Genomic DNA, 26395 nt, shown 5'->3' on the forward strand with positions numbered 1-26395 from the left:
AGTGCATGTGTCTGGGCAAGATTTTATAGTTAATGTATATTTCCTATAGACCCATGAAGAGGCAAAGTTAGCTGTAGAGGATTCCTATGAGATGCATTCTATAAAGAGAAAGGGACCCTCCAGGACATCCCACCTTCACTCCTTTTAGGTGTATTGATTAGTAAAGGTCATGATTGAGGATAACTACCTTTCGCTTATTACTAAATCCACACTTGACCTCAAGTGATAGTCACATTTACACTTTCTCTTTGGGGTCACATAAAAATTGTCAGAATTACGCAGCCCCAGATGTAAACATGTTTTTGGAATTTTACCTATCTCGAAACTAAACTGTCCACAGATACCTCACTGGCAGACTGAGATTATAACACACAGAACTGAACTGGCTAGCGTGTCAAATTTTGCAATGGACCAACTTTACATGGGACACGCATTCAGTCCCTTTTTGGACATGGCAAGAGCACCTTTCGCTCTGACACCTAGTGTTAAATTTCTGTATAGCCCCACCTACCAGTAAGCGCTAGACAGCAAATCCAATTATTCCACCGACAGTCACAGCGAGGAATACAGTGCGCAAGCTATTGAGCCTGGACCCCAGTCCTACTTGCCACGCCTCCCCCCATGGAGCAAATCAAGGCTCTTAATAAGTGACCAAAGGAGCTCCAGCCCCCAATGGCTGTAGGCAGGCATTTTTACCAGTGAGCATGTTAACAAGTGGAATGTGTGACATTATTTGGAATGACGTACCATAACTAATGACAGAAGTACATCAATTAATACTCATTTATTTTTACTTCATTTTATTACGTAGAAAACCCGTTAAAGTAGTTTCCAGTACATTTTTTTTAAAATCACAGTCGAAAGTATGTACACATTGTAGATATACACTTTTTTATCCGATAGAATCTTCATTGCTTGTGCACATATATAGTGTATGCTTCTTTAATTACGAGATGTAGTTACCTAGGAGTCCAGCTTCTCACTTATAAAAACAAAGGTCTGATTTAATAAGCATTTTCAAACTATATGAAATCACAGTTTTAGTCTTTCTAGGCATTCCTTAATCATTTGCCTGAATAATTGGCTACAAAAGATATATACATATACGTTTTTTTTTATTTCTGCCTTTAGTTAGGAACCTGCGAAGATCAACTTGCATCGAATGTTCTAGAAATAAATAGTGCTGTTTCTGTTGACCAGTTCTGCTTTTTTTCGTTAGGTTTTTGTCTAAGAAGTAGAAGGCATGTGCTATGCTGCATTTCTAAATCAGATCCCTTTGCAATAAGGTCCTCAATCAGGGATAAGCTAATCACACTTTTACTTCACTTCCTTCTTGGTTTTGTAGTTGGCGGACACGACTAAATAATTGTCTGAATTCAAGTCCTTGATGTTTGGAGACTTATTCTGCATGGGGGAGATTTTCCCATCGGCGCGGGAGATTTGCAGTATTCGGCAAGGGTCGTGCTTCAGCAGGTATCCTGCAAAGGTCTCCCATCCTCCGCCCACGCGGACCATGACGTGCTTGTTATGCAGCATCTGAAATGCAAGAGAAAACGTGTTTGGTGATAGGTTCACTGATGTTGGTACAAGACTAACAACAAAGACAATAGAAAGAATACTTTCCGCGCTCCTCTTTACAAAGTTCACATGCAGCATGATAAAAGCATGGGCACCACAGCCTTCTCAGTGCAACCTGAAAAATGCTTGGAGAAAGAAGGTCCCTAATGGAATTCAAGGATGCAAATTCCCAGATCATTATCTCCGGTGTACATCAGCAGTAGTCAAAATCAATTATTATAGAGGCTTGTTTGCTTCAAATATATTTAAAAGCCCCTATCGCCACCACAGCGTCACTTTTAGCAACGTACAGGTGGCGATATCTCCTTCTATCAAGCGGACTTTAAGCCCCTTAACGTGGCTTAACTCCGCCTTGGAAATAAGGCGCCTTTTCATGCTTCACTTAGCGAGAAAAGGGTGTGCAATGGGTGTTGCTGTGGGCGTTCCGCCGCAACACCCATTGCGTTTTGACGCTGCCCCATATTTACAAGGCTCGGCCAGCTCCAATAAACGCAAACCAGGGAATATCTGGTCTTAGACTGGTGATACGAGGAGAAATTATTAATAATTTCTGTTCATATTTGCTCCTTCTGTGTGTGCTGCATTCTTCAGCATGCATAGAAACAGTAAATTGCCTTTGCAAAATTGCCATAAACAATCACCCATACAGCGCAGGCACCCTTGCAACATGATGCAAAGGTGCCTGCACTGTCACTAGGCAGCCTTTTTAGTTCCAGGCTAGTTAATATGCAGGAGTGCACAGTATTTTGGTTAATACGGCGCATCCCTGTGTTGGAGTGCAGCGTTCCCAAATTTGGCGTAACACCGTGCTCGGTATTGTAAATATCCCCCTAGAGAGTTATTAGTTACTTCAGGGATTAACCCCATTAGAGAAAAACACACACATTACATACACAAACACTTTGTCTTCGTAACAAATTTCAGTAATGGATGTCTATACACTTGTTAGAACTATAGAAAGTCAGAAATTTACAAGAATAATTAAAATGCAATTAAAATTGGTTAAAATTAAGTAAAATCCTATGTACTTCACATAGTACAGTACTTGTTTCTCAGGTGCCGCAAAGATGTTAGGAAACTAGCAAGGCCACAAACCCATTACTCTTGTATCTGTTCTTCGTATTCGAAGGGTCAGTTCCTATTGGAGTTCCTCTGACCATCGGCAGAACTATCCAGTTCCTGCGAGGAAAAACATAAGCTTTGCAGAAAAAGAGCAGATGTGCAAGGGTTTCCCTTTCAATCGTACAAGCTAGACATCCATTGTGGAAGGTGGTGCTAAAGGCCCATTCGTTAGCAAGCTGTTTGTCGACATGCTCCCATATCAGGACATAAATATATTTGTTTGGCATTATGTGGTGTAATGCCGTCCAAAATTAATATGAATCTGAAAGAACATTTAGACTCTAAGAGGAGGTCAGTAAGGTGTCCATGCCTAGAGTTGGCAAGTACCCTATGGCTATGTGCAACCACCAATACCTTTCTTTTAGATGTTCTTTGGTAATCAGTGGACACCTCTCACACTGTTGCACAGCTCTTGCAAGCCAAGTAGATGCAGCCATGATCCAATGTGTTTTAGCCAGAAAACTCTACATTGCCTATCTGAGCTAATTACCTTTTCAAAGACTGTACTATAAGGAATTGGTTTGTCTGTTTACCAAATTCGACACCCGTATAACAATGTTCAGAGGTTCATTTTAAGCACGATTGGTTTCACTTCCAAATATAGGGATAGGAGCAGGGGCCGATCCTTCGCTATGGAGGAGGAGCGTTGCCCCACTGCTGCTACCCAGCAGAGGCAACAGTGAAAAAGAAAATTACAATAAAATAATTTTATGATCATTTTATTTTTCACCGTTGCCACTGCTGGGTATCTGGGTCGTGCGGCAGGACTGGGCCATCCTCCTGATCTTCAGGAGGAGGAGTTGTGGGCACTACTAAGTGTGCATGTTGTTTTGGCCAGCAGTTTTAGTCCAACCAAACCTTCATGCACACTAAGCATTTCTCCACCCAGGTGTGTTGTAAAGCCGGGTAGGGAAAAAACAGTCTTTGCCAGTCTTCCCCCTATGAAGAAGGAGCACGTTTGCTCCGAAACGCGTCAGGGAATGGAGAAAAATTGGAAATGTCAGCATCGGTTTTAAATAAAGGGTTTGGGTAAACCGTCCTCTGTGGAGTGGCGTCCTTGGAGCCACTCCACAGAGTATATATAAGGTTACCCTGCATGAGAGCACACATACAGTAAGTTCAACCACTTTATTGATGCCTTGCCGATTAAACAGGCTCCCAACATGAACCCTCTCTGTGGCGCCTGACGCGTTTCAAACATCCTCTTTCTTATTCATAGGCCAATCACAAATGGAGCAGCCACAGCATTGCAGAGCAGTTATTTAGATTGACCAACATCCCGCCCCAGTTGGCGTGTGCCACAGTGCCTGCTGGTAGTTGAAGTTCTGCGAAAGTCTCAAACCCAAGTGGGTGTGGCTGTTATCCAAAAATATAAATTAAAAATAATTCACCAGTATTGATTTGATTCGTGGCTAGAAGTACTAAGTACACTGCCCATAATAGTACAACAACAAGGTGACCTCACCCCTCTGTTGGCTTCCTCACTACATAGTCGCCACAGATCTGCTGTTCCTTCGTGGCAGTGCGCTCTCGCGGCTGAGCCGGCCGCTGTATTTGAGAAGAAAAAGTAGCCCTGCATGAGAGCGCACACACAGTAAGTTCAACCTCTTTTTTGAGGCCTTGCAGGTTAAACAGGCTCCCAACATGAACTAACTCCTAGAACCTCTGCTAAAAACCTGGGTGTGCTTTTCGATAACACTTTGACATTTGATCTCCAGGTCAAGAGGACAGTGAGCTCTTGTTTTTGGATCATCAAGTGCCTAAAAAATATCTTTCTCTTTCTCCCCGCAAAAATAAGAGTATCAGTGGTCATTGCGCTTATAACATCTCGCCTTGACTACTGTAATGCTCTGTATTTGAAGGCCAACCAGTATTCCCTAAATAAAATTCAGGTTGTTCAGAATGCAGCGGCACAACTGGTTTTGGGAGTTCCCAAACTTCAATCAGTGGAAAGTTACGGTCCTCTGCTTTAGGAAGGTGAGATGGGGCGAGCTTGCATTCTCATTGGCAGCTGCTAGGCTATGGAACACTGTCCTGGTACATATTATTTCATACGGTGAATTGCGCAAGAATGTGAAAACCTGGCTTTGTTCCCAGTCATAATTGCTTGATGGTCTGCCCTATATGCTCTTGCTGGTTATAGCGCTTTGATGCTTATTGTTTAATCCACTCTAAAAATGCATATTGACATTACATTACATTACCTCACTTCTCTTAGACACCTGTTGTCTGTAGGACTATTCATTCACTCGCTCTCTACCTCCCCGCAATCTTTATCCAAACACAGTCAATTGCATGGCATGTTTTCAAATGGACGTTGTTTTGGATGTTCAGGCTTAACAAGATTTATTGCTACTGGTATTAATAATTATTACCTCTTTGCTGGGCACTGTGCTATTATTGACCAATGTTTTCATTAAGGATTTGAACTCCCTGATTTCGTCCTTCAACTTCTTTATTAAATTGAGAAATGGAGCCCCCAAAGTCAGACTTCCGGTTCCAGTTGGGACTCTATCACACCATGTATACAGCCATTACTTTGGCAGACAACATTTACATCAAAGGGACCATGGGTGTCCTCAGGCAACAAGTGTTCTTTCTCTCCTTCAAGCTGCTCTAATTCATGTGATGCTTCTGCGGTATTATAGTCTTTGAGTTGATGCCAACAGACAATAATTCCACCGCCCTTATCGTGAACATTTTAGCGTTTGTCACATGCTTTTTTGGGTAACATTTTCTGGAAGCCTTCTTAGGGCTGAGGATTCATTCTCCCTCCCCCAGCAATACATCGGTTTCGTCCAGAGTACAATCCTCAGGGAGGCGTTTGGCCATTTTGTTTTTTTAGCTTTTGCTGCTATTTGAGTTTATCTGCTGTTTTCCTTTTCCCCATTTACTTACACAGCAAACCAGAACACATTATAATGACACTGAAGGAGTACTTAGTGAAAAATCATTTAGCTCACTGAATAAACTGTGTGCTCACAATATTAAGTCCTGGTGAAGATGGGCCTGCGTTTCAGTCGATGCATGTCCCGCGTTGCCGGAGAGTGGAGACGCTTTTGTATCACTGTATCCAAGAAGGAGGGGCCACCTCCCCTGCCTCCTCACTGTGTGATCAGTTCTAGGACTCATAGTCCCCTTCAGTACCTCCTTCTTAATAAATTCTGTCTTACCAAAAATTAATTTCACAAATGCTTTCAGATTCCCACTGAACGTGGATTGCAATAGGGAGGCTTTCTCTAGAAATTGTGTAATTGCAATAAAATGACTTTTTGAAAAAATTGAATATTTTCTGTGTAATTATATACAGTAATTTGTTACAATACTGTACTGTACATGAATATACAGGGAAGCATCTTGGTTATATTGTGTTATATAGGCTGACTAGTACTAGCTATCAGTCATAGTAGACTTAATTGTTTTCAGTACAGTAATAATAATAATACATTTAAAAAACGTAGTGTAGTCAAAATAATTTACATCAATCAGCCCACTTTCTTTAAAAAATAGATATAACATTTGGCAGATGCAATGTATTTTACTATATTCTAGATATAAAAACACTATCACTTTATCACACAATTTTTCACAAATCAGCCGTTATAAAGTGAAAATATATATATAAAAGGACAATTATTATAATGCAACATAATTATTCCTAAAATAGAACTTAATGATCTTAATCATTTCTAGTAAGCAGCCATGCTTGTAATATATATGAAGCCACTGCCAAATGCATTAATGTTCGCGCTTTCCATAAAAGTGTGAGTTTCATTAGAGCTTGGCTAGAAATGTATATATATATTTTCTCTTTTTTAACCACAATTGATTTGTTTCAAAAGGATTTACAGTCCAGTTCATAATATTAAGTAATATTAATTTGGCGTGCTCTTTCCGACAAAAACGTTCTATAAAGTTTAATTCAAAATGAAATCCAATCAAAGGAATACGTATACACATATTCTATTTGTGAAATACATGTTGCGGCCCACTGTCAAAATATAAGTACCAGAAAGTGCATATATAAAGCATTGTGTGCCAAGCTGACACCCAAGAACCTTCTACCAAACGCTTTTTATGTAACACGCTCTTGCCAAATGATACAGCGAATTATCCTAAATGTGCGTTAATGATCGACCAACAACAAGTGGCAGAACGCTCATATGTTTATATGCTTAGGTTATGTCAGGCAGATGTCGGATAAGAGATGTAACCAGCGACCAAAATGCCTATAGATATGTGATGTGTATATCTATATTCTGTCCAATGACACCCAAGAACAATCCACCAAATGCTTTTTATGTAATTCACAGATACCAAATGTAACAGCAAAATGTCCTAAATGTTAAATGTATATGTGTACATCTGTTTTGGAAAAATAATAACAATAAAAAAAAAGCATTGTGTGAGCCCCACACAAGACTAAGAAAGTCCTATGTCATTAAAGCTCTATGTCTGATCTTCGTTAGAATTCTAAGGTCAATTTGAAAAATAAAATTGCACTTAACAAACTATAACAAGTGATTTATTTTTAAAATTAATTTCCAGATGCATAAAAATTGTTAACAATCTAAAAAAAGAGAGGTCTGGCATATAACATAGGAGCATCCTAGGAATTCAGTTCCTCGTCAGGGGTCATAAGGGCTATATAAATACAATTACAATCTTCAAAGAATGGAATACATAAGGGCTTAATTATGAGTCTGCTTGCGGGGCGTAGTGGTGGTGGTCTTCGGCCTGCCCTAGTACGACAGGTGGGGTTGGGCTGCTCTGCGACCACTGCAACTGCCGGGAATCAGAGATCCCTGGTGGTAGCATGGTGGTATTGAGGCTGCAGAATGCTCGGCAAGGCAGCTGTGGCCCTGTATTTATTTTATTTCTTTATTTCCAAGGTTTTATATAGCGCTACTGGACCTGGGGGTATCAGAGCGCTTTACATGTTAGGTAAACAATTACAACCGAATAAGACAATGTGCATTAAAAACATGAGTTACATAAAATAGGGTAATTGAATGAGTTGGGGGGTGTGGGGGGGATGGAGATCAATAGGGGGGTAGTGTCGAAGTTCAGAGGGAGAAGAGAGTGTAGAAAAGGGGAGAGGAAGAAAGAGAGGCGGGGAAGGGGTTGAGGAGGCGGTGAGAATCAGACACCAGTGAGGTTACGTACCCCAGTATTTGTTGTGAAGGAGTATTTTTTGTCTCTTTTTGAAGAGAGGGTAGGAGGGGTTGTATCGAAGATCTTTGGGGAGAGAGTTCCAGATCGTGGGGGCGTTCCCAGAAAAAGCACTGCCAAGCATATTTCGAGTTTACTCATCACCACACTTTTCATTGCAGTGCGACCACCATGAAAAGTGTAGTGGTGAGGAAACAAAGGGGGTCCTGCAGGGCCGCCTTGTGCCTCACACCATGTGGTTGCACACAGCGGTGCACAAAATGTGACCCCTGTGTGCATGCACACAAGTACCTGCACGGCATGGACTGCAGCTGTTCATACAACGTACCTATTCATGCACATTCATTTAATCATTTGTTCCCCAATATGTAGACAAATAGAATAAGAAAATATAGAATAAATGAATTGCCATGCCAGTAATATAAAAACATCTCCTAATTTATTGAAAGATGTTTCTGACATATTTATTGTTATGTTCTCCACAATGTTAAAAACACAATACAATTTCATTAAAAAACACGCTTTTTTCATGGATAAGAACGACACAATTAGACCTCATGCCCTTGTGTGTCTACAATCTTAGATGACAAATGGCACATCACATTTCTGTGTGTACCTATTCATTTAGGATTATCAAATAATCAACTCTTGAGTTTGATCCACAATCTTGTCTCAGGCTGGTGAGCCATCAGTTGAAGCTGCAGATTTGGCGTTTAAGCTAGAGAGGTTGAAGGCCTATACAGTACCTCATTTCAAAAGTTCTGCAATGAATTAAAATGTCCTATGAGTGGCATCTCTAAGAAGGAGGCGCTGCAAAAGGGACTGAGGGCCTGGTTGACAGCAAAAGAGGCTGGTTGGTGCTCAGAGGATGGGAATGATAATGTGAATATGGCGGGGCAGAGGTTCATGGGGATTTCGTGAATCAGGATCCGCCTGGGGGAAGGTACTTTCTAGGGCAAGCAACTGTGTTTCTACAAGATGTCTGTCCTCAGAGGAGCTAGAAGGCATCAGTTGGAGCTGGAAAGGCTCATGATGGAGCATGTGAAGGGACTCCAGCTGGAACCAGTCAAACTCAACAGAGAGGCAGAATAGGATAAATTGGCTATAGAGGAAAGGAAGATGATGCTGGCTCAAATTCTGATCTTAAATGAGACAGATTTGAAGGCCAAGTCCAGCACAGATGGTGGCATCATTTCTGCAGTGCAGTCGGAGAGAAAGATGTACATTCCTAAGGCTGTAGGGAAAGAGTATGAGATCCAGAGGTGGTCTCAGGGCTTTGAGGCAGCTCACAAGCTGAATAGGGTCTCTGAGAGAGATTGGGGGCAGAAATGTGGAACTACTTCACATCGGAGGGGAGGGACACATTGCTAGCCTTAGGGAAAGCACTTGAACTGACCTACACTGCCATGAAGGACACCCTCACCACTGCCATGATGGACACTCTTACCCCAGATAGCTACAGAGTCAAGTTTAAGTAGAGCAAGAAACTAGATTACCAGACAGGGTTTGAATGTGTAGATTCCTTTTGCATAGCACTGAATGGTTGGGTGGAGGGCAGTGAGGTAGCAGATTACCAGGAGCTATACAATTTGATTGTTTTTTTCCCTTCTGTTTTTATTGTTTTATAAAACCACACAAGGTCTTCACACAGCTGCAAATAACATTACACCACACATCATATCATCAATGGCTGTGTCCCCGAAGGCCCACAAGATGAGCTATTTCTCCTTCCAAGACTGATACAATATAAGGTAAGTCTCGATACTCATTCCATCGTACTTCTACCTATCCCAACAGGGGCACAATATCGACATTCTTACGTCTGCCTTCTCATAATGTGAGTCTATAAATGAACAATAGACCCACCCAATCCAATCAAACTCCCCGCCCCCTCCCTCTGCCTCTGGTGCACCCAGTCTTCCAATCTCAGGCTCCAGTATGCGTAGCAAATACTCCACATCTCGTTTCAGTATGTCTTTGGGACCAAACCCGCCCTTCGCTCTCAATTTCCCATTCACCCATGATCGGACCAGGCCCCCACCCCCTTCCCTACTCCAGGTTCGAACAAGGTGAACCCTCCAGAGTCTCCTCAGCAGGGCCCACCTGCGAGGCAGTTTCAGGTATCCGAAGTGCTACCTCTAACGCTTCCCACGCTCTGGCCGCCTCCAGCGCCTTCTCATTATTAGTACGCTTAGCCTGCTGCAATCTAACTGCGCTCTCACTTGTGTTCCATTTAAGTAACTCCGATTTCCACCTCCCTATCGCAGGCCCGCGTTGCGACTTCCATTGGGCCGTAATCTCTCTCTTAGCGAGCAGTAATCCCAGGTCCAAAAACTTGCTTGTGATTTTTGTCTTAGGGGTGTGTGGGAACCAACAGATATTCTATGTACAGGGGCCTCCGGCAATCAGGGATGTGACCTATCCATAACAACATCGACTATGGAGTTGAAATCTCCACCCAATATCACAGGGCCAGTCTTGTAAGGCGCCAACCTCCCAGATAGGTGGGCAAAAAAGGCCATCTGGTCAACATTAGGGGCTTCTACACTACAAAGTGTGACATCTAAATCATTTAGTCGTCCCCCCACCACTACACACCTCCCTTCTGGATCAGCAAATTGACGAGTCATTGTGAAGGGCACCCCTGCTCGTACCCATATCCGTGCGCCCCTAGCAAACACTGAGTACGTAGTACCGTAGACCTGCCCCCGCCACCTCCGTTGCAAAGCACAGCTCTCTGCTTTATTTATGTGGGTCTCCTGCAGGAAGGCTATGTGTACCCCCCTCCGCGCCAGATAGGCATGCACCTTGTGTCGCTTCCGCATTGTATGCATCCCTCTCACATTCTATGTTAGGCACTTAACATCAAGTAGGGTCCCCATAGTGGTCTTCCACATTCTGGCATCTTGGCTTCTTCACCATGGACACAGCGCCTGCCCCTTTAACCCCAAACAACTCACACAACCTTCCCCAACTACCCCTCCCCAGAACAGGTCCTAACAAGACAGCACCCATCCAAATTCTCCACTAAACAATGTCCTTGGTTGCTACCGGGGAACTCTAACGGAATAACAGGGGGATGCCCAGAGGCCAGACACCGCTGAAACAAAACTATGCATTTGTCTGACACCGTACCCCATTCTCCGGAACATCCAGCACCTGCCGCGGTAACCAGAATTAGTGGGGGGCTCTCACCCAAAGGCCCCCTCCACCCGCCCCCCACCACCACACCCATCTCACACCATCAAAAAGAGGGGAAAAAAGAAGGAGAGTAGAAAAAACAAAACAAAGGGGAATGTCAATACACCAAAGCGCTGCCCAGTTCTGGAGAATGTCTTACTCTGCCATGCATCAATCAACTCATCCCCAGTTCCTGGCATGACCTGAGGAAGACCGATGCTCACCGAATCCGATTCCTCCGATGCTGTCCCAGCTGACCCCTTCCCAGAGTCAGTTGCTCCCCTCCAGTCCAGACCTTGCTCCTGAGATATCTCCGTCACTGCCTTGAGCGCAGCCGTTCTTTCTTGCACCGTCTGAGATGCCGTTGGTCTCCGGGAACGGAGCCACCATCTCTCTGATCGCCGCAGCTGAGAGGTATGTGGCATCCCCTCGGTGGCCCCCGGCCTCATCCTGCCTCTCCTTGATCCGCCTTGTAGGCCTCCAGCCAGTCCCATGCTTCCTGAGGGATGCTGAAGAAAAAGGTTTTACCGTCCATGGCCACTCGCAAGTGCGCTGGTAACATCAGAGAGTATTGCAAACTTTCCGCTCTGAATGCCTTCATAACCTCCAAGAAGGAGGATCACTGCCGCTGCACATCGAAGGTATAGTCGGGGAACAGCGTCACACTACTATTATTGCGCGCACTATTCAATAGCAGATCTCTGTCCTTGTAATGAAGCAGGCGTGCAACCACATGCCTGGGTGGCCTCCCAGGATTCAACTGAGCTCTTTACAAGGTGAAAAAAGGATATAGTCCCTCCGGGGCTACTTCTGACCTCACTCTCTTTTCTAGGGCGTGCAAGCGTCGATGTTCGTCCCCCATCTGTGTCTCGAGCGCCTTGCTTGTTGGATCCAATGCACCCACAGTGGCCTTGCTTTGCTTCACTCGGTCAGCCAATTTCGCATGGTCCGCCCAGAGAAGGCCCACTGACACCTGCACTATGTCCTGCTGTAGGGAATCCCTGGTGTCCGCTATGGCCTTGAGTATCATTTCTACTTGCTGCTGCGCCATCCCCTCAGGTCGCAACTCCGACTCAGACACCTCTGTCCTCCGATTATCCGTAGTCTCCTCTTCCTGTTCTGGGGGTGCCCCCCCTTGCTTGCCCCGCGTTTTCCCCATTATCACCCATTTTGCTGGTCTGGTGAGTATGGCAGCTCACCACCAGATATCCATCAGTGCCCAACTCCTGCCGGTGATAATGCCCAACATTCCTCACTACGAGGCAACTTCCTCCCACCTTCAGTGTTAGCCGGACATCCCACGGTCAACCAGGCTCTCAGAGCACTCTCCGGGCTCCCTCTGCCAGCTTCGACTCCACCCGGCGCGGTGCTCAGTTAGACTCCTGGTCCCCCGAGCAAGCCCACCTCCATGAGCACCTCTCAATGCCTGGTGTGATGGCAATGGCTGCAACGATCCCTGCCACATGCGCCAAGCTCCTGGCGCAGTATGCACAACGTGTCCGCTACCTCGCCTGGCGACCTATGGTGTTCCAGAGCCCTCAATCCCCAAGTTCTGGTCGGAACCCTCAAACAGTAGCCTCCGCTCCCTTCTTTTCGCCGCATTGGAAGTGGGCCCCACAGCCAGGCAGATGTCATCTTCCTGAGTCTCCGGCGATAGAGACTGCCCACACCTCTACACCGTCGGTGGGCAGACCCGGTATTGGCACCAGCCAGCTCGCCTCAGATCCCAGTGTAGGTGCTCCTGCTGTCTCATGGGCTTCTCTTCCCAATACAGCAATGATCTGAGCACTTCCTCAAGCCCTGGGCCTTTAACTGGGGCCCCTGCGTGCTGCTCCGGTGCACTGCCCCGCCTTATAGACTCCAATGTTGCAGGGGTCTTCCCCCCCAGCTATCCAAACATAGGAACAGTCACAGCCTCTCGCGGCAGTCAGCTGACCTGCTGCTCTGCTCCTCTGAGGCTCAAAACAGCTGCCACGTGGGGACCTCAAGCACTGTGTGCTCAGTTCCACCCATGGTACCAGGCAAGGGAGCTCCTCTCTGATAAGCCCCCAATTAAGTCCTGTGGCACGCCGGAGCCCCCACAAGAACACTCACCACAGCGCTGACATCCCCTCGGGCACTCCGCACAGCAGTCGGGTACTGAGAGCAGAGGGGGGGTGGGGAGGCTGTGCTTCTTCCTGCGGCTGCCGCTCCAGCCCATCTCCACTGCACCGGCCTCGAAACACTCCAGGAGTCCCAAGCACTTAACAAGCGGCAGCTGTCATCAGTGCACTCACTTCTCTGCCGCACTGAACCTCCGCCTCTCTTGTCACAGCTCCTCTCACTACGGCCGGACCCGGCGCCATTTTGTGCGAGCAGGGTCCCGCCTCCTTTCTGTCTCCGGTTTTGGACAGCGAAGTCGCGCCCTCCAGTAAGCGGCACCGGGACCCCCATGGCCGAAAACCATGGCCCCCAACCAGGATAAGTGATGGGGTTGGGGCGGAGCTCTCAGCTCACACTGCCATTCGCATCGGCTCCGTAGCCATGCCCCTACAAATTGATTGTTTATGTAGCACTTGTCTAGTGTGTTTTTTCAAAGCTGCACCAACGCTTAATGGACAGCAGGCTTACTGACCCTAAGAAGCTTTCTCAGGAGGGGGACTGCTGGATGAGTACAAGGGTCTAGAAGAGGTTGTATGAGTGAGACTTAGCCAAAGGTGGTCAGGGTCGCCAGAAAAAGAAGGAGGGGGGAGGGATAATGATAAAAACAGGGAGTTCTCTAAAGGGCCCCAAAATAGTTCCCATGGTAAGGATTCACAGCACCCTGGAGGGAAGGGACCCCCTGAGTTGCTTTGATTGTAGCCAGGAAGGGTACTAAGTGGGTACATGCCCTCACCAGTGGGCAGTCAACAGGGATGACAAGTGCAGCTCTTGGGGAGGAGTTAGTCCCAGGTGGGTGTGAGGAACCAGCTGAGAGGACCCTGGTCTCACTAGGGGGTCTGTGATATGGTCCAGAGAAACCGCATGCCTGATAACACTAAGAAATACACACAGTGGGTGACCATTAATGGACAAAGGGTAGAGGCTCTGAGAGACACAGGAGCCAGTGTGACTACGGTCCGGTGTCAACTGGTGACTGAAGAGCAAATGGTGCCTGGAGTGCTTTACCAATTAGTTACAATGGACAACATAGCGCAGAAAGAGTGCCCTACTCTTGTGGGACTTCAACAGCAGGCCGAGGACCAGGCAGCTGGCAAAGAGTCTGGCTCTCACCTAATCTATTAGGAGAATGGTCTCCTATGTAGCTAGCCAAAGGCTCCTAAGCCTGGGGAAGCCTGTGTGCTGGTGGTATCCCAGCACTTCAGAGCCTTGCTACTGAGTTTGGCTCATAATGTGCCTCTGGCAGGTCATTTGGGACACAGCAAGACCTCTGACAGGCATGTCACCCACGTTTACTGGCCCCAAATTAGAGAAACCCCAGATGCATTCTGTAGGTCTTTCCATACTTGCCAACTGAGAGGCAAGAAGTGGGGGAGATGTAAGGTTCCCCTGCAACCATTCCCTGTCATGAGCACCCCCTTCGAGTGGGTGGTCATTGACATTGTGGGGTCATAGGCAATACGTTCATCCTGCTCTTGGCAGACCATGGCAGCTGGTACCTGGTAGCTATGCCTCTCAGGACAGTGATGGAACCCGTTGTGGCCCGGGCACTAATGGGGATCTTTACCCACATGGGTTTCCCCCAAGGTGGTGGCATCTGATAGGGGTACCAGCATCATGTCGATGTACATGAAGGTCATGTGGAACGAGTGTGGAGTGAACTACAAATACACTCCCACTTACAACCCCCAGATCAATGGTTGGTTTAAAGGTTCAACCACACCCTAAAAGGCATGATTGGGGGTCTGTCTGAGCCCATGAGGGGTAAGTGAACATCTTCTTACCATGACTTCCTACAGGAAGGTACCACAGAAGAATATTGGCATTAGCCCTTTTGAGGTTCTGTATGGGCACCCTGTGAGAGGACCTCTCAGTTTGGCAAAGGAGGGTTGGGAGCAAGCTCCTAGGAAGCCACCCCAGGATTTTCTCAGTTACATACTGGTGTTGGAATGAGTTAATATGGTTTCAATGATTACCGTGAAGTGTTCAGGCCCGGAAATGGTAATACCAATAAATGCATTATCAATTTATGCCATAACAGGTACCTGCACAGTGGCACACCGACAATACTGTTACTAGTAATAACAATGCTGATGTATGTTATGACTTAATCAAACTTAACAGTGTAAATACCAGTAAGAACAATGTCAATGTATGCTATGACAAACATATGCACAATGTCAAAGATGTTGATAAAATGATACCAGTGACTGCTATATGATTTTCAGAAGTTCCAAAAGACTTGTATCGTTGCTGTCGGATTCACACAAGGTGACCTTCCCATCAATCCCAAGTCAGAGACACGTGGTTAACCCCTTCCACGCTGATGACGAGCTGGGCTCGTCATGAGGTAGCCTCCTCGCACGCTGATGACGAGCCCAGCTCGTCACGTAAAGTGCGCTTTTAAAAATCTCAGCGTACGAGCGGAATTCCGCCCGCACGCATGCGGTTAAACAAGTTCTACAACCCACTCCCATGCCTATGTACACCCAGGGAAAACCCAGATCGATCCCACAGATAGATAGTTGCACCACCAACAGAACCAAGGAATTTGGCCCCAATAAAACACAATTGGCCAAGGGCTCACGTCCCCCAAAATACCACAAACTAGATACCACACGCAGATAGAAACACTCAACCAATCAGGACACAACATGTACACAACATGTAGCAATCATGTGCTCCTCATGCTGGACATCTGGGCACATACATACTGGCCCACACTAGCTGTCCCTGAGGTTGAGAGCCATCTGTGTCCTTATCAAATTCCAGTATTTGTTGATCTATGACTTGGACGCTTTTTTAGAATGTAGAAAATTGCTTTATTGTACCTCATGAACTGTATATAACAGCAGCCAAAAATCTTATACACAGACAGACTTTGAGCAGATCCACTCTGTAGAGGCTCTCCTGGCCACATTGTTTAATTAAACCAACTTGTTTCTGTTTTGCCAAAAGCCTCTTGTCTTTTCATTTATTTAAGGTAAACTAATAACTGAGCAACACTGGCCTTCTGGAACCAACAGCGCGCTTTAGGAAACTCACCCATGAGAACTTAGCCAAGAGGACGTTGGTATGACAGAATACCACTCTGGTTGAATATCAGTCTGGTAAAAGGTGTGGGTGATGAACCCAGTAGAGCCCCAAGCTCTACAATACACGAGTTCTGGCCTGTTTGAGATGGGGTGCAAGAGTGACATCATCTACCTGATGCACTTTCAGACTCCTAGGAATCCCTTGAGGGTCCTGCATGTGAACCACCTCAAACCCCACTTTGACGGTCTGAGTTAACCATGCTCTTGGCAACTGATGTTGGGTTGGAAGAAGAGAATGAACCTCTCCCTGAGCTCCTGTCTGCCCAGGAGCAGGATGGGTCAGTGGATGGTGTGATCCTCTCCCCTACACTGACCCTAGAGCAACAGAGTGACTATGGCAGTTGCTGGGAAAGTTTGTAACTATGCTTTACTCACCCCAGGAGTCACGCAATGGTGCACTCATGACATCAATACTGCGGATAGTTCACCTGTGAAACACAAGATTTACAAGCTGACTGACAGAGTGGAGGCTAGCATTAAGGAAGAGGTTTCCATGATTCTAAACATAGGGGTTATTGAGCCCTCCAGCTATCCATGGTCTAGCCCAGTGGTCTTAGTTCTAAAGGCTTCCCGGTGTGGTGTCAGTCCTGAACTATGGCTCTGCATGGGACCATGGGCTCAATGCCATCACCAAGACTGATGTGCACCCCATTTCCTGAACTGATAAGCTCATTGATCGGCTCGGAGCTGCCAAGTTCCTCAGTATGTTTGATTTAACAACTGGTTACTGGCAGATTGCCTTTACCAAGTGGGTACTGCGGAGGTCAGGAGTGCCCTACCAGTTCCGGGTTATGCCTTTTGGGTTGAAAACCGCCCCTGCCTCTTTCCAGAGATTAGTCAATCAGGTCCTGGCTGGGTTGGAGAACTTCAGTGCCGCCTTTCTTGACAACATTGTAGTCTTCAGCTCCACTTGCGAGGACCATTTGTACCATCTTCAGGATGTGCTAAAGTCTCTGCAGAGCGCAGGCCTCACTCTCATGGCCAGTAAGTGACATATAGGGCAAGAGTCTGTGGTGTGCTTGGGATATCAGGTACAAAGCGGTCTGGTTGTGCCCTTACAGCCCAAGATTGACACCATTCTGGAATGGGCACCAGAGATGAGAGCCTTCTTAGGCCTTACCTCAAGGGGTATGGCACCATTGCTGCCCCCTAGACAGGGCTGACTTCAAGGAAACAGCCATGTCAGGTGATATGGCCTGAGGAATACCAAACCGCTTTGGACACCCTGAAGAAGGCCATGTGCACAGCGCCCATGCTCAAGGCTACTGACTTCTCCAAGGAGTTTGCGGTGCAAATTGTTGCCTCAGTGCATGGTGTGGGCGCTGTGCTTTCACAGCTGAAAGAAGAGGGGCTAGATCAACCCATAACCTTCATTAGTAGGAGGTTCCTTCCCTGGGAACAAAGGTTGAGCACAATGGAAGGGGAAGCTTTTGCTGTGGTCTGGGTGGGGAAGAAACTAGGATCCTACTTGTTTGGGACTCACTACAAGGTACATACAGACTATAGGCCCCTCAGATGATTGATGACGATGAGGGGGGAGAACACAAAACTGTTGAGGTGGTCCATCTCTCTACAGGGAATGGACTTTATGGTGGAACACTGCCATGGGACAGAACATGCCAATGCTGATGGTCTGTCCAGGTTCTTCCACCTCAGTGCCACCTGCCACCTCGTGTCACCAAAAAACACCTCAGGACCTTTCTCCTGCAAAAACTGCAGCTACACCCTTGCCGACCTCCACACGGCAGCTCCTCTTGCCGCCCAACTGACCACTAGTGAACCTGACTTGTTCAGCTGCAGCCTCCTCAACATGCGCTCACTCCACAAACATGCCATAGAAATCTAAGATCTCTATGATGCCACCTCTCCCAACATCATATTGAATATGAAAACCTGTACTAACCCTAGCAATGGCCCGGACTTCACCACTGCCATATCCAACGGCTACAAAATCCCCGGCAAGGACCGCCCCAACCGACCACTCACTCGTACAACCCAGCGACAAGCCATGGAACACCTCCACATCCAGACCTACCTCAACACCACCCTCTGTGGCACCCTTGTCTACAGGCCTCCCAACCCCCATCTGCCCTTAACCGATGCCATTGTCGACCTCATCGGACCCCAGGATCAGGCATCCACAAATTACATCCTGCCTGGTGACCTCAACTTTTACATGGATAAGCTCAGTGACCAGAACACTGAATCCCTTTTAGAGAACCTCACCAACATCAGACTCAAGCATCTAGTGATTGCTAAGACCCACTCAGCTGGACACATGAATTTTTTGGCATGATTTCCCCTGTCTTCTTTCTTCTGACCTCCTGTTTTTGACTGTATGCTGCATTTCATTTTTCAGGTATTAGGACTCTGGGATATTTACTACTACTGATCAGTGCTACAGTGCATGTGCTCCTTCCCTAAAATGTATTGGTGATTGGTTTATCCATGCTTGCCATATTTTATTTATCAGTAACTCCCTAATACAGTGCCACAGGGCTGCCCGGAGCCTCTAAATCAAATGCTAGTAGTGAGCCTGCAAACATGTCTCAGACCTGCCACTGTAATTTGGGCTGGCAAGTGCACCTACTTGCCAGACCCAAACTACCCTTTTACTACATATAAGTCATCCCAAAGGTAGTACCAGATGTCCCCATGGGCAGGGAGCAGTGTATTTAAAAGGTAGGACATGTACTGGTGTGTTTTGCATGTCCTAATAGTGAAATACTGCACATTTTGTTTTTAACTATTACAAGAACTATCTCTCCCATAGGGTAACATGGGGAATGCTTTGAAATATCTTTTAAGTGTAATTTCCTATTGGGAGCAGTTGGAGATTTGGAATTTGGGGTCTCTGAGCTCAAAATTTAAAAAGACATCTTTTGCTGTAGTTAGTTTTTACATTGTGTGTTTGAAGATGGCACTTTTAGAAAGTATGATTGTTTTGCTTAGCCATTCTGTGCCTCTGCCTATCTGTAGAATACACGTCTGGGTTGGCTGGCAGTTGGGGTCTTGTGTATTCAGACTAATCAATCACACAAAAGGAGCTGAGATGTGCCTTGCGGGAAACATCCTTTGCAACGCAACTTTTACCACGCAGTGCTTTTACATCGCAACTTTTACAACGCATTGCGCTGGGGGGCGCTCTAGGATAGGGAACAGATTTAATTTACTATCCAACACCTTCCCTAGTGTCCACGGGGACTGGAGTTGGAATAGTAAATTAAACTATTCACTATCCAGCACCCCAAAGCGCTATGCGTTGAAAAGGTTTGCGTTGTAAAAACTGTGTTGTAACAGCATGCGTGGTAAAAGCATGCGTTGTAACGTCATACATCCGTGCCTTGCATATCCTGATGGGCCATCACCAGGCTGATAGGCCTTCCGGAACTAGAGTGGTGGGAGTAGTTGTCACTGGCATCTGAATAGTGCTGTGCCTGTCCTCATACAAAGCTGTCTCCACACCTTGTAGTATGTCTGAACCCATGTCAGGGAGAGGCAGGGTCTTGTGCATTACAAAGGCTTTCCTTTGATGTTTGCCTACTTCAAAGGCAGAAAGAGATATATGTATTGGACCTCTGACACCCAAAAATCATAATACTTCTGCACTGAGGATATTCTGCCAGGACAAATAACTGGATGCTGTAGGAGGGATTGCCACTCTGCCCGTTGCTTTGTTGTGCTGGCCTGCTGCTCTCTGCTTCTGTCCTGGGAGTGAAAAGACTCCCAGGACAGGTTTTCCAAGGGCCTGTGCGTGCTTGCCTCCTGTTTAGAAGTCTCCGGGCCATCAATTAGTGCCTGGGGTCTTCTGCTCAGAGTCATGATTTGGCAAGTGGTGTCATATCCAGTTCCTGGGCCCTTTGAAGTGTAACTTAGTGATCGTTAGGAGAAAATCTACGTATCTATTCCTAATACCAGTTTTGTTTTACGCACCGCTGCAAAAGATTGATGCATTGCCCCTGCTGGTGGTTCCCACTGGAAGCATCGACCACAGCTTTCACCGCAGTTCCCAGCTCACTATCGCAGCTCGTCAGAAGAATCACAGCAGCGTGAGTCCTGAGCACCGTGCAACCAACGTCCATGGCACCCACTCCAACTCCGACACAGCACCTATTCGTGGCTGAAGAATTGATGCAACACATGCCTCGCTGCTGTGAACTCAACGCAGCGCCTGTATCACCGCTGTTGCATTGACGCAGCTTGTCTGGATTTTCATCTTATCGTCCTTCGATGCTGACTCTTCATTGACACCGCAGTAAGGAAACAAGGCTGTGTGTCCGGAAACCAACGCATCACCTCTCCTGCCAGTAAGGAACTGACGCATTGCCTCCTTTGCCAGTAAGGAACTGACGCATCACCTACCCTGCCAGTAAGGAAATGATGCATCACCTTCCCTACCAGTAAGGAACTGAAGCATCACATCCCTTGCCAACAAGGAACCAAGGCATCACCTCCTCTGTGTAGTAAGGAACCAATGCATCGCTTTGCTTTTCTGATGTCTCACCTCCCCTGCGCCTTGCACCGTCTTTGATTTTTGATGCATCCAGGGTACTTTGTGCTAAAATGAACTCATCCCTTGATTGCCAAGGACTAAACGTGCTTAATCTCCTTCATGCTTGCATATGGTGGGGGAGGTGTTGTCGACTTGTTTGGTATCTGTAGGGCAGGACTGTCAATCCGGGCTTCCTTGAAGATGGCCCATAGTTTTAATAAGGCCTCTCTCTTACCGTTCTTTTTACCTGTGTATTTGGTTTCTATGTACGTTCACATGTGTTCAAGTATATTAATGTTGAAAGTTAGCTCCTTTAACCAGGGAAATGAATGTGCCTTCATGTGTGCATGCTATTCTTGACAAACCTTATTACGTTTTTTTAGCCTGTGTGGAAAACCAGGTTTGCATATGTTTTAATGGTGTCTCCATAATACTTTTGGTAGTTTTAGACGACAAGATACCTAAGCTTGTTTGTTTTAGGGACTTTCTGCTTTCGCTCTGAATCGCTGGGAAAATATACACAGGGATTACTCTTTCTAATTATGTAACTATGATCTCAGTGCTATGTACAGATGCATCAACAAATGAACATTTCATAAACACAAATAGCAATGCATATGAAGAGCTGCAACATAAAAGTGCAATTTGTCCATAAATCGGTACAAATAAAAACAGTATCTGAATGATATTGACTCCTGGCATCAATTACGGTTGGTGAAAAATAGCAGCATCTTCATATGAAACATTGGGTCAGTGACAAAAACACACTACTTTAAAAAAAAATGCAATATGCAGTAATTTAACAGCAACCACAAAATCACACATAGATCTCACAGCAACAATTGCACTCTGTATCACACTAAGGGGCTAAGCATGCTATCTATATCACGCCCAGCGGTACAAGTGACCAACACCTAAAAATCCGACAGAGAAAAAATGATGACCTTGTCAAAAGAAACTCCTTAGCCCGCTCCTAGTGCATGCTATCCTGTGACCAGGGGAATCTATGCGCGGTACATGGGATTAAGTGTGCCAGATAGTCTGTCAATATCAGCTCCTGGACAAAGCCAATAACAATAGTTCACAGAAGAAAAGAAATAACTCGAGAACCACAGGCCCCTTTTGGCCATACAAGTTAAACCTAATCACAGAGGTCCAAATCTTTTCTCCAAATGTCCGAATTACACTCTATATCACACCCAGAAGGTAGGCGTACCATCTGTATCAGGCCCAGTGGTCCTAGCATACCACTGTATCATGCCCAGTGGAAAAGCATACCATATGTTTTACGCCCAGCGGGCCAAGCGATCACCACCTGTCACTTCTTTTAGATACCAATGGTGTTGGAAAACCGGTGGCACTGAGAAACCCTTTTAGACTAAAAAATAAGATGATGGTGTCCACTCTAGCAATAAATATTTACATTTTCTAGCGTGCTGACTTTCGAAAAAAGGTGACTTACACTGGATTGCCTCCAAGGCCACCTTGCGACTTCTCTGCTAGGACATATATATAATTGGTAATATGCCAGATTCTGTCAGTGGCAAGGAACTCAGGTTATCAGTTTATGTTTCTCTATAGTTTATCATACGCCACATGATTTGCTAAAGTTCTGTTGTAGTCTCTCTCCCTTTGTGATGGCTGCTTCAGGGTGGACATACACCCCACGGACTCAGCGGAACTTCTAACCAATTTCAGTATCTGTACACCTTCCTTGTTGCGCAAATGCGAGGTACCAATTCGCTCCTGACTGGTTTGCCAAACTGTTGTTCAAACATGAAATTCCTTGAAAAAACAAGAGACGAGGTGTTTGGAAAAACAGGAACAGTTTGTTCAAATAAACAATGCATCCTGGAGCACAGGCATAAGGACTGAGGACTGTCTCAATTTACAATCAGTCTAACACAGACTTTTATACAGTTCATAGAAACTAATAAAATGTTTCTGGATATCCATTTTTGGTAAGAATTGTGTACCTCTGTCTTTGGAGTCATAAATTAGGGTGTTCGACAATGAATCCAGGTCGGTCTCAGCATTGCGTTGAAACAATGCGGCCAGTGGGTAATGTGTCCAGATGTCTGGCAAGGAAAGAGGGTGATCACTGGGTGGACTGTGTGTGCTCTGTCTTGATTGGCAAAGTGTTCCTAGGTCCATGAGCCATCTGACTTTATGGTGTTTTGGGAACGCGCATACCCCTCCGGTCATGTGTGCTTCATTGGGCTAATCTCGCCGGACCACTGTAGTGTTGCTGCAACTGTGTGTGGGATCGAGCTGGGATTTCCAGTTTGCACATTTGTATGCTGGTTAAGTGCTACCCCACCTGTGATCTATCAATCAGTAACCATGGGCCTGGGTCTCAGAACCTACCAAACCACTAATCTCTGATTCGGGGTTGATGTGCAGTTCACAACGGGCGAATACGTCAAGAAAGATGCAATTTCGTTTTTATACAGGAATGTATTGTTATTCATATTGACATCGACTTTCTCAATATCAACACCGGCTCATAATAAATCTGTTCGGACAAATTTCACCACTGTGTTTTAGTATTACGCATGAGCACAAGGGTTGGCGTGCCAGGATGCAGGCCAGTCAAAGTAAGTGCACAGTGCACACCCACAAACTTCAAGTTTGTGGGTATTCACACACTTTTCACAGACACATTTCCATTTATGAAGACAACTGAAGTCACAAGCATAAAGTAATTAATTTTTATTTTTCGTGACTCCTACTGCACGTTCCACCCTATGTAAAAGGGAACAGGATCCCAGATCGTTCTACTTCTGCTTAAGCAAATCCAGTAAAACCCTTTTCCTTCTAACATTCTTTTGTACTTATGAACATATAGCAGTGATTTCCAACACCATCAAGTGTGTCATTCTTGAGGAAAAAAATGACGTTTAAGAATGTAAACCTTTAAACCTATATGAGGCAGAAGACGACGCTTGGACTTTTTATTTTGAAGCCATTGTGTTTGGAGAAATGTAAAACAAAAGTTGAGGCTCAATTAAATAACGTGAAATTACATTTCTAGACATTACTGTCCTCGCTGATTCATAATTTAAATATACACTTTTGTAGCCAACCTCATCTGCAGCTATTGATCACAAACACGCAAGTGTTTTCATAAATGAGGCCGTCTCTGTGTGCGCGCCAATCCGCCATTAAAATGGCCACTAATGAGCCCTTAACTATTTCCCTCAATTAGTTTATGAATTCACACAATAGAAGAGGCATCCTAGCCTGGGGAAGGGCTGCTCCCTAAAGGAAAGCGATTTCTCTGCTGCCAAGTCAGGGCACAATGAAAGATTCATAAGATATGAGCGTAGATCAATCAGGAGAGGCCGTGGCGGGTCAGCATCCCACCGGGGGACCAGGCACCGAGGCTCTGGAATTATGACATAATTGTTTTGTGGCGAGGGGATTTTTTTCTTTCATGCCACTCTCACATTTATAGAAACAGAGGCCTCGAAGGACACCAGGGTGCTGCAGTAGTTAAAGTCAAAGCATTAAAAGATTTCTAACCGGAGGGCAAGTAATTATTTTTTGCCGAAGTGACGCACGAGCTTGTATGGCAGAAAGCAATATCTGTGTGGACCGTAGAAAGGCTGGCGTAGCTTGCAAACTATGCAAGACTCAAGAATAGCGCTGTCAGCAATAACAGCTGAATTGCACTGTGCAGGCGACCAATGTCTTCCTCAAGGTCATCTTTCATTTAGATTTGTTTCTTTTTGTAGCAGTTTTTGAAAAAAAAATCTTAAAGCACATCAAGTCCTCCAGAATAGAAGACTGGTTTGTGTTCTCTGAAAATGTAGTTGTGCTACGGATTAGTCTGTTGTGTTGGTAATGTACTCACTGTTTAACCGTGTAGTTGTTTGATTTAACGGTATTGATAGCATCCTTGTTATTCTGCTGGTGCAGAATTATTGGGAATAATGTATTAAATCAAAACTGGACTAGCCATTTATTTCATTGGGCATTTCCCTGGGGCCAATGTCCTAAGGCCCAAAGCCGCATCTGGCATCTCTGACACTCTGTCAATCTCACAAGCTCCGCCCCCTACCTCCTCCCACTCCACAACCTAGGAGTCATAAGCAAAGAGGGAGAGTTAGTGAGAGGAGAGAAAGAGCGGTAGAAGTGGGAGAAAGAGAGCAGTACAGCAAGAACAGAGAGAGATCAGAGAGGGAAAAGAGAGTAGGAAAGGAGACAAAGAGGAGGGAAAAAAGAGTAGTGAATGGATAGATGAAAACAGTGTGTGGTGTGGGAATTCAGTGGGACTCATGGACCATTTTTTTCAGGACTGCCTTTGGATCCCTGTCCTGCCTTGGGTTGAACTCTGAGAATCCCTTGAAAAATATGGAATTAGCAATGGAATGAGGATTTCTGAGACACTTTTAAAGAAGGTCAATGATGCATTCAGGGTTTTTATTGGGTGACAACTACACAAAATAAGAAAAAGGGAACCTATAAACATTGTTCTACCTTTTAAAGTTATTGTACTAACATTTTACAGGGCTGGACTGTTCCCATGGGTAGCAGAATCAAGACTGGTTTGCATATGGCTGGGTCCAAACTGGGGTGGCATGATGAGCAAAAAACCATGGATTTAGCCTAGATTTGTGACTTGGCGGTGAATATTCGATAATGTTCAGCATTCCGTCCATCATATTTTGGTGTTGCTATAGTTTCCCTAAGTGGGAAAGTATGCCCAGGCGTGGCTCCCGTGTTCACTGTGCCACTGGATTCAAGCTTGCCGGGCTGATGAGGGGTGATTCTTTAAAACAGGCCCCAGGATGCTTGTTTATGGTTCAGCAAGTATCTGGCTTGGCAGCTCAGGGTGGACTGTTACCACGGGGGTGGGGTCAAGACTGATTTGCATATAGCTGGGTCCAAACTAGGGTTGCATGATGAGCAAATAAATGATGGATTAACCCAGATCTGTGATTGGTGGTAAATGTTTGACAATGTTCAGCATTCCGTCAATCATCTGTTTTGAGTTGCTATAGTTGCCCTAAGTGTGAAAGGTGTGCACTGATGTGGGCCAAGTGCTCACTGTTCCACTGAATTCAAGCTAGTCTGGCTGATGAGGGGTGATACCCTCAAACCGGACCCAGGATGCTTGTTTCCGCTCCAGTGAGATCCTGGTTTGGTAGTTCGGGCTGGACTGTTCCCATTGGAGGGTAGGGTCAAGACTGATTTGCATTTGGATGGGCCCAAAGTGGAATTGCATGTTGCGCAAAAAAGCAATGGATTTAACTCAGATTTGTGACTGGGTAGTGAATATTTGACAATGTTAAGCATTCCGCCCATCATATTTTTGTGTTGCTATAGTTTCCCTAATTGGCGAGTGTATGCCCAGACGTGGGTCACATGCTCACTTTGATACTGGATTCAAGCTAGTCTGGCTAATGGAGGGTGATACCCCTAAACCGGTCACAGGATGCTTGCTTGTGGTCCAGGGAGGACCAGGCTTGACAGTTCTGGCTAGACTGTTCCCATGAGGAGTTGGGTCAAGACTAATTTGCATATGGTTGGGTCCAAACTGGGGTGGTAGGAAAAACAATGATAGATTAACCCATATCTGTGATTGGGGGCGAATGTTTGACAAAGTCCAGCA

General features: G+C 45.7%; 1 protein-coding gene across 1 annotated transcript in view; it reads right to left on the minus strand.

Annotated features, from left to right (window-relative positions):
• Positions 1 to 799: 799 nt before the first annotated feature.
• Positions 800 to 26395, minus strand: part of GAS2 (growth arrest specific 2) — a 766676-nt gene continuing 741080 nt past the window's right edge. Inside the window, exon 8 of the mRNA XM_078684661.1 lies at positions 800 to 1536. Within this exon, the coding sequence (XP_078540787.1) occupies positions 1318 to 1536 (219 nt within the window). The 3' untranslated portion in view covers positions 800 to 1317. The remainder of the gene's footprint in view (positions 1537 to 26395) is intronic.

Source organism: Lissotriton helveticus, chromosome 3_2 (assembly GCF_964261635.1).
Source record: "Lissotriton helveticus chromosome 3_2, aLisHel1.1, whole genome shotgun sequence".
Taxonomy (NCBI): Eukaryota; Metazoa; Chordata; class Amphibia; order Caudata; family Salamandridae; genus Lissotriton; species Lissotriton helveticus.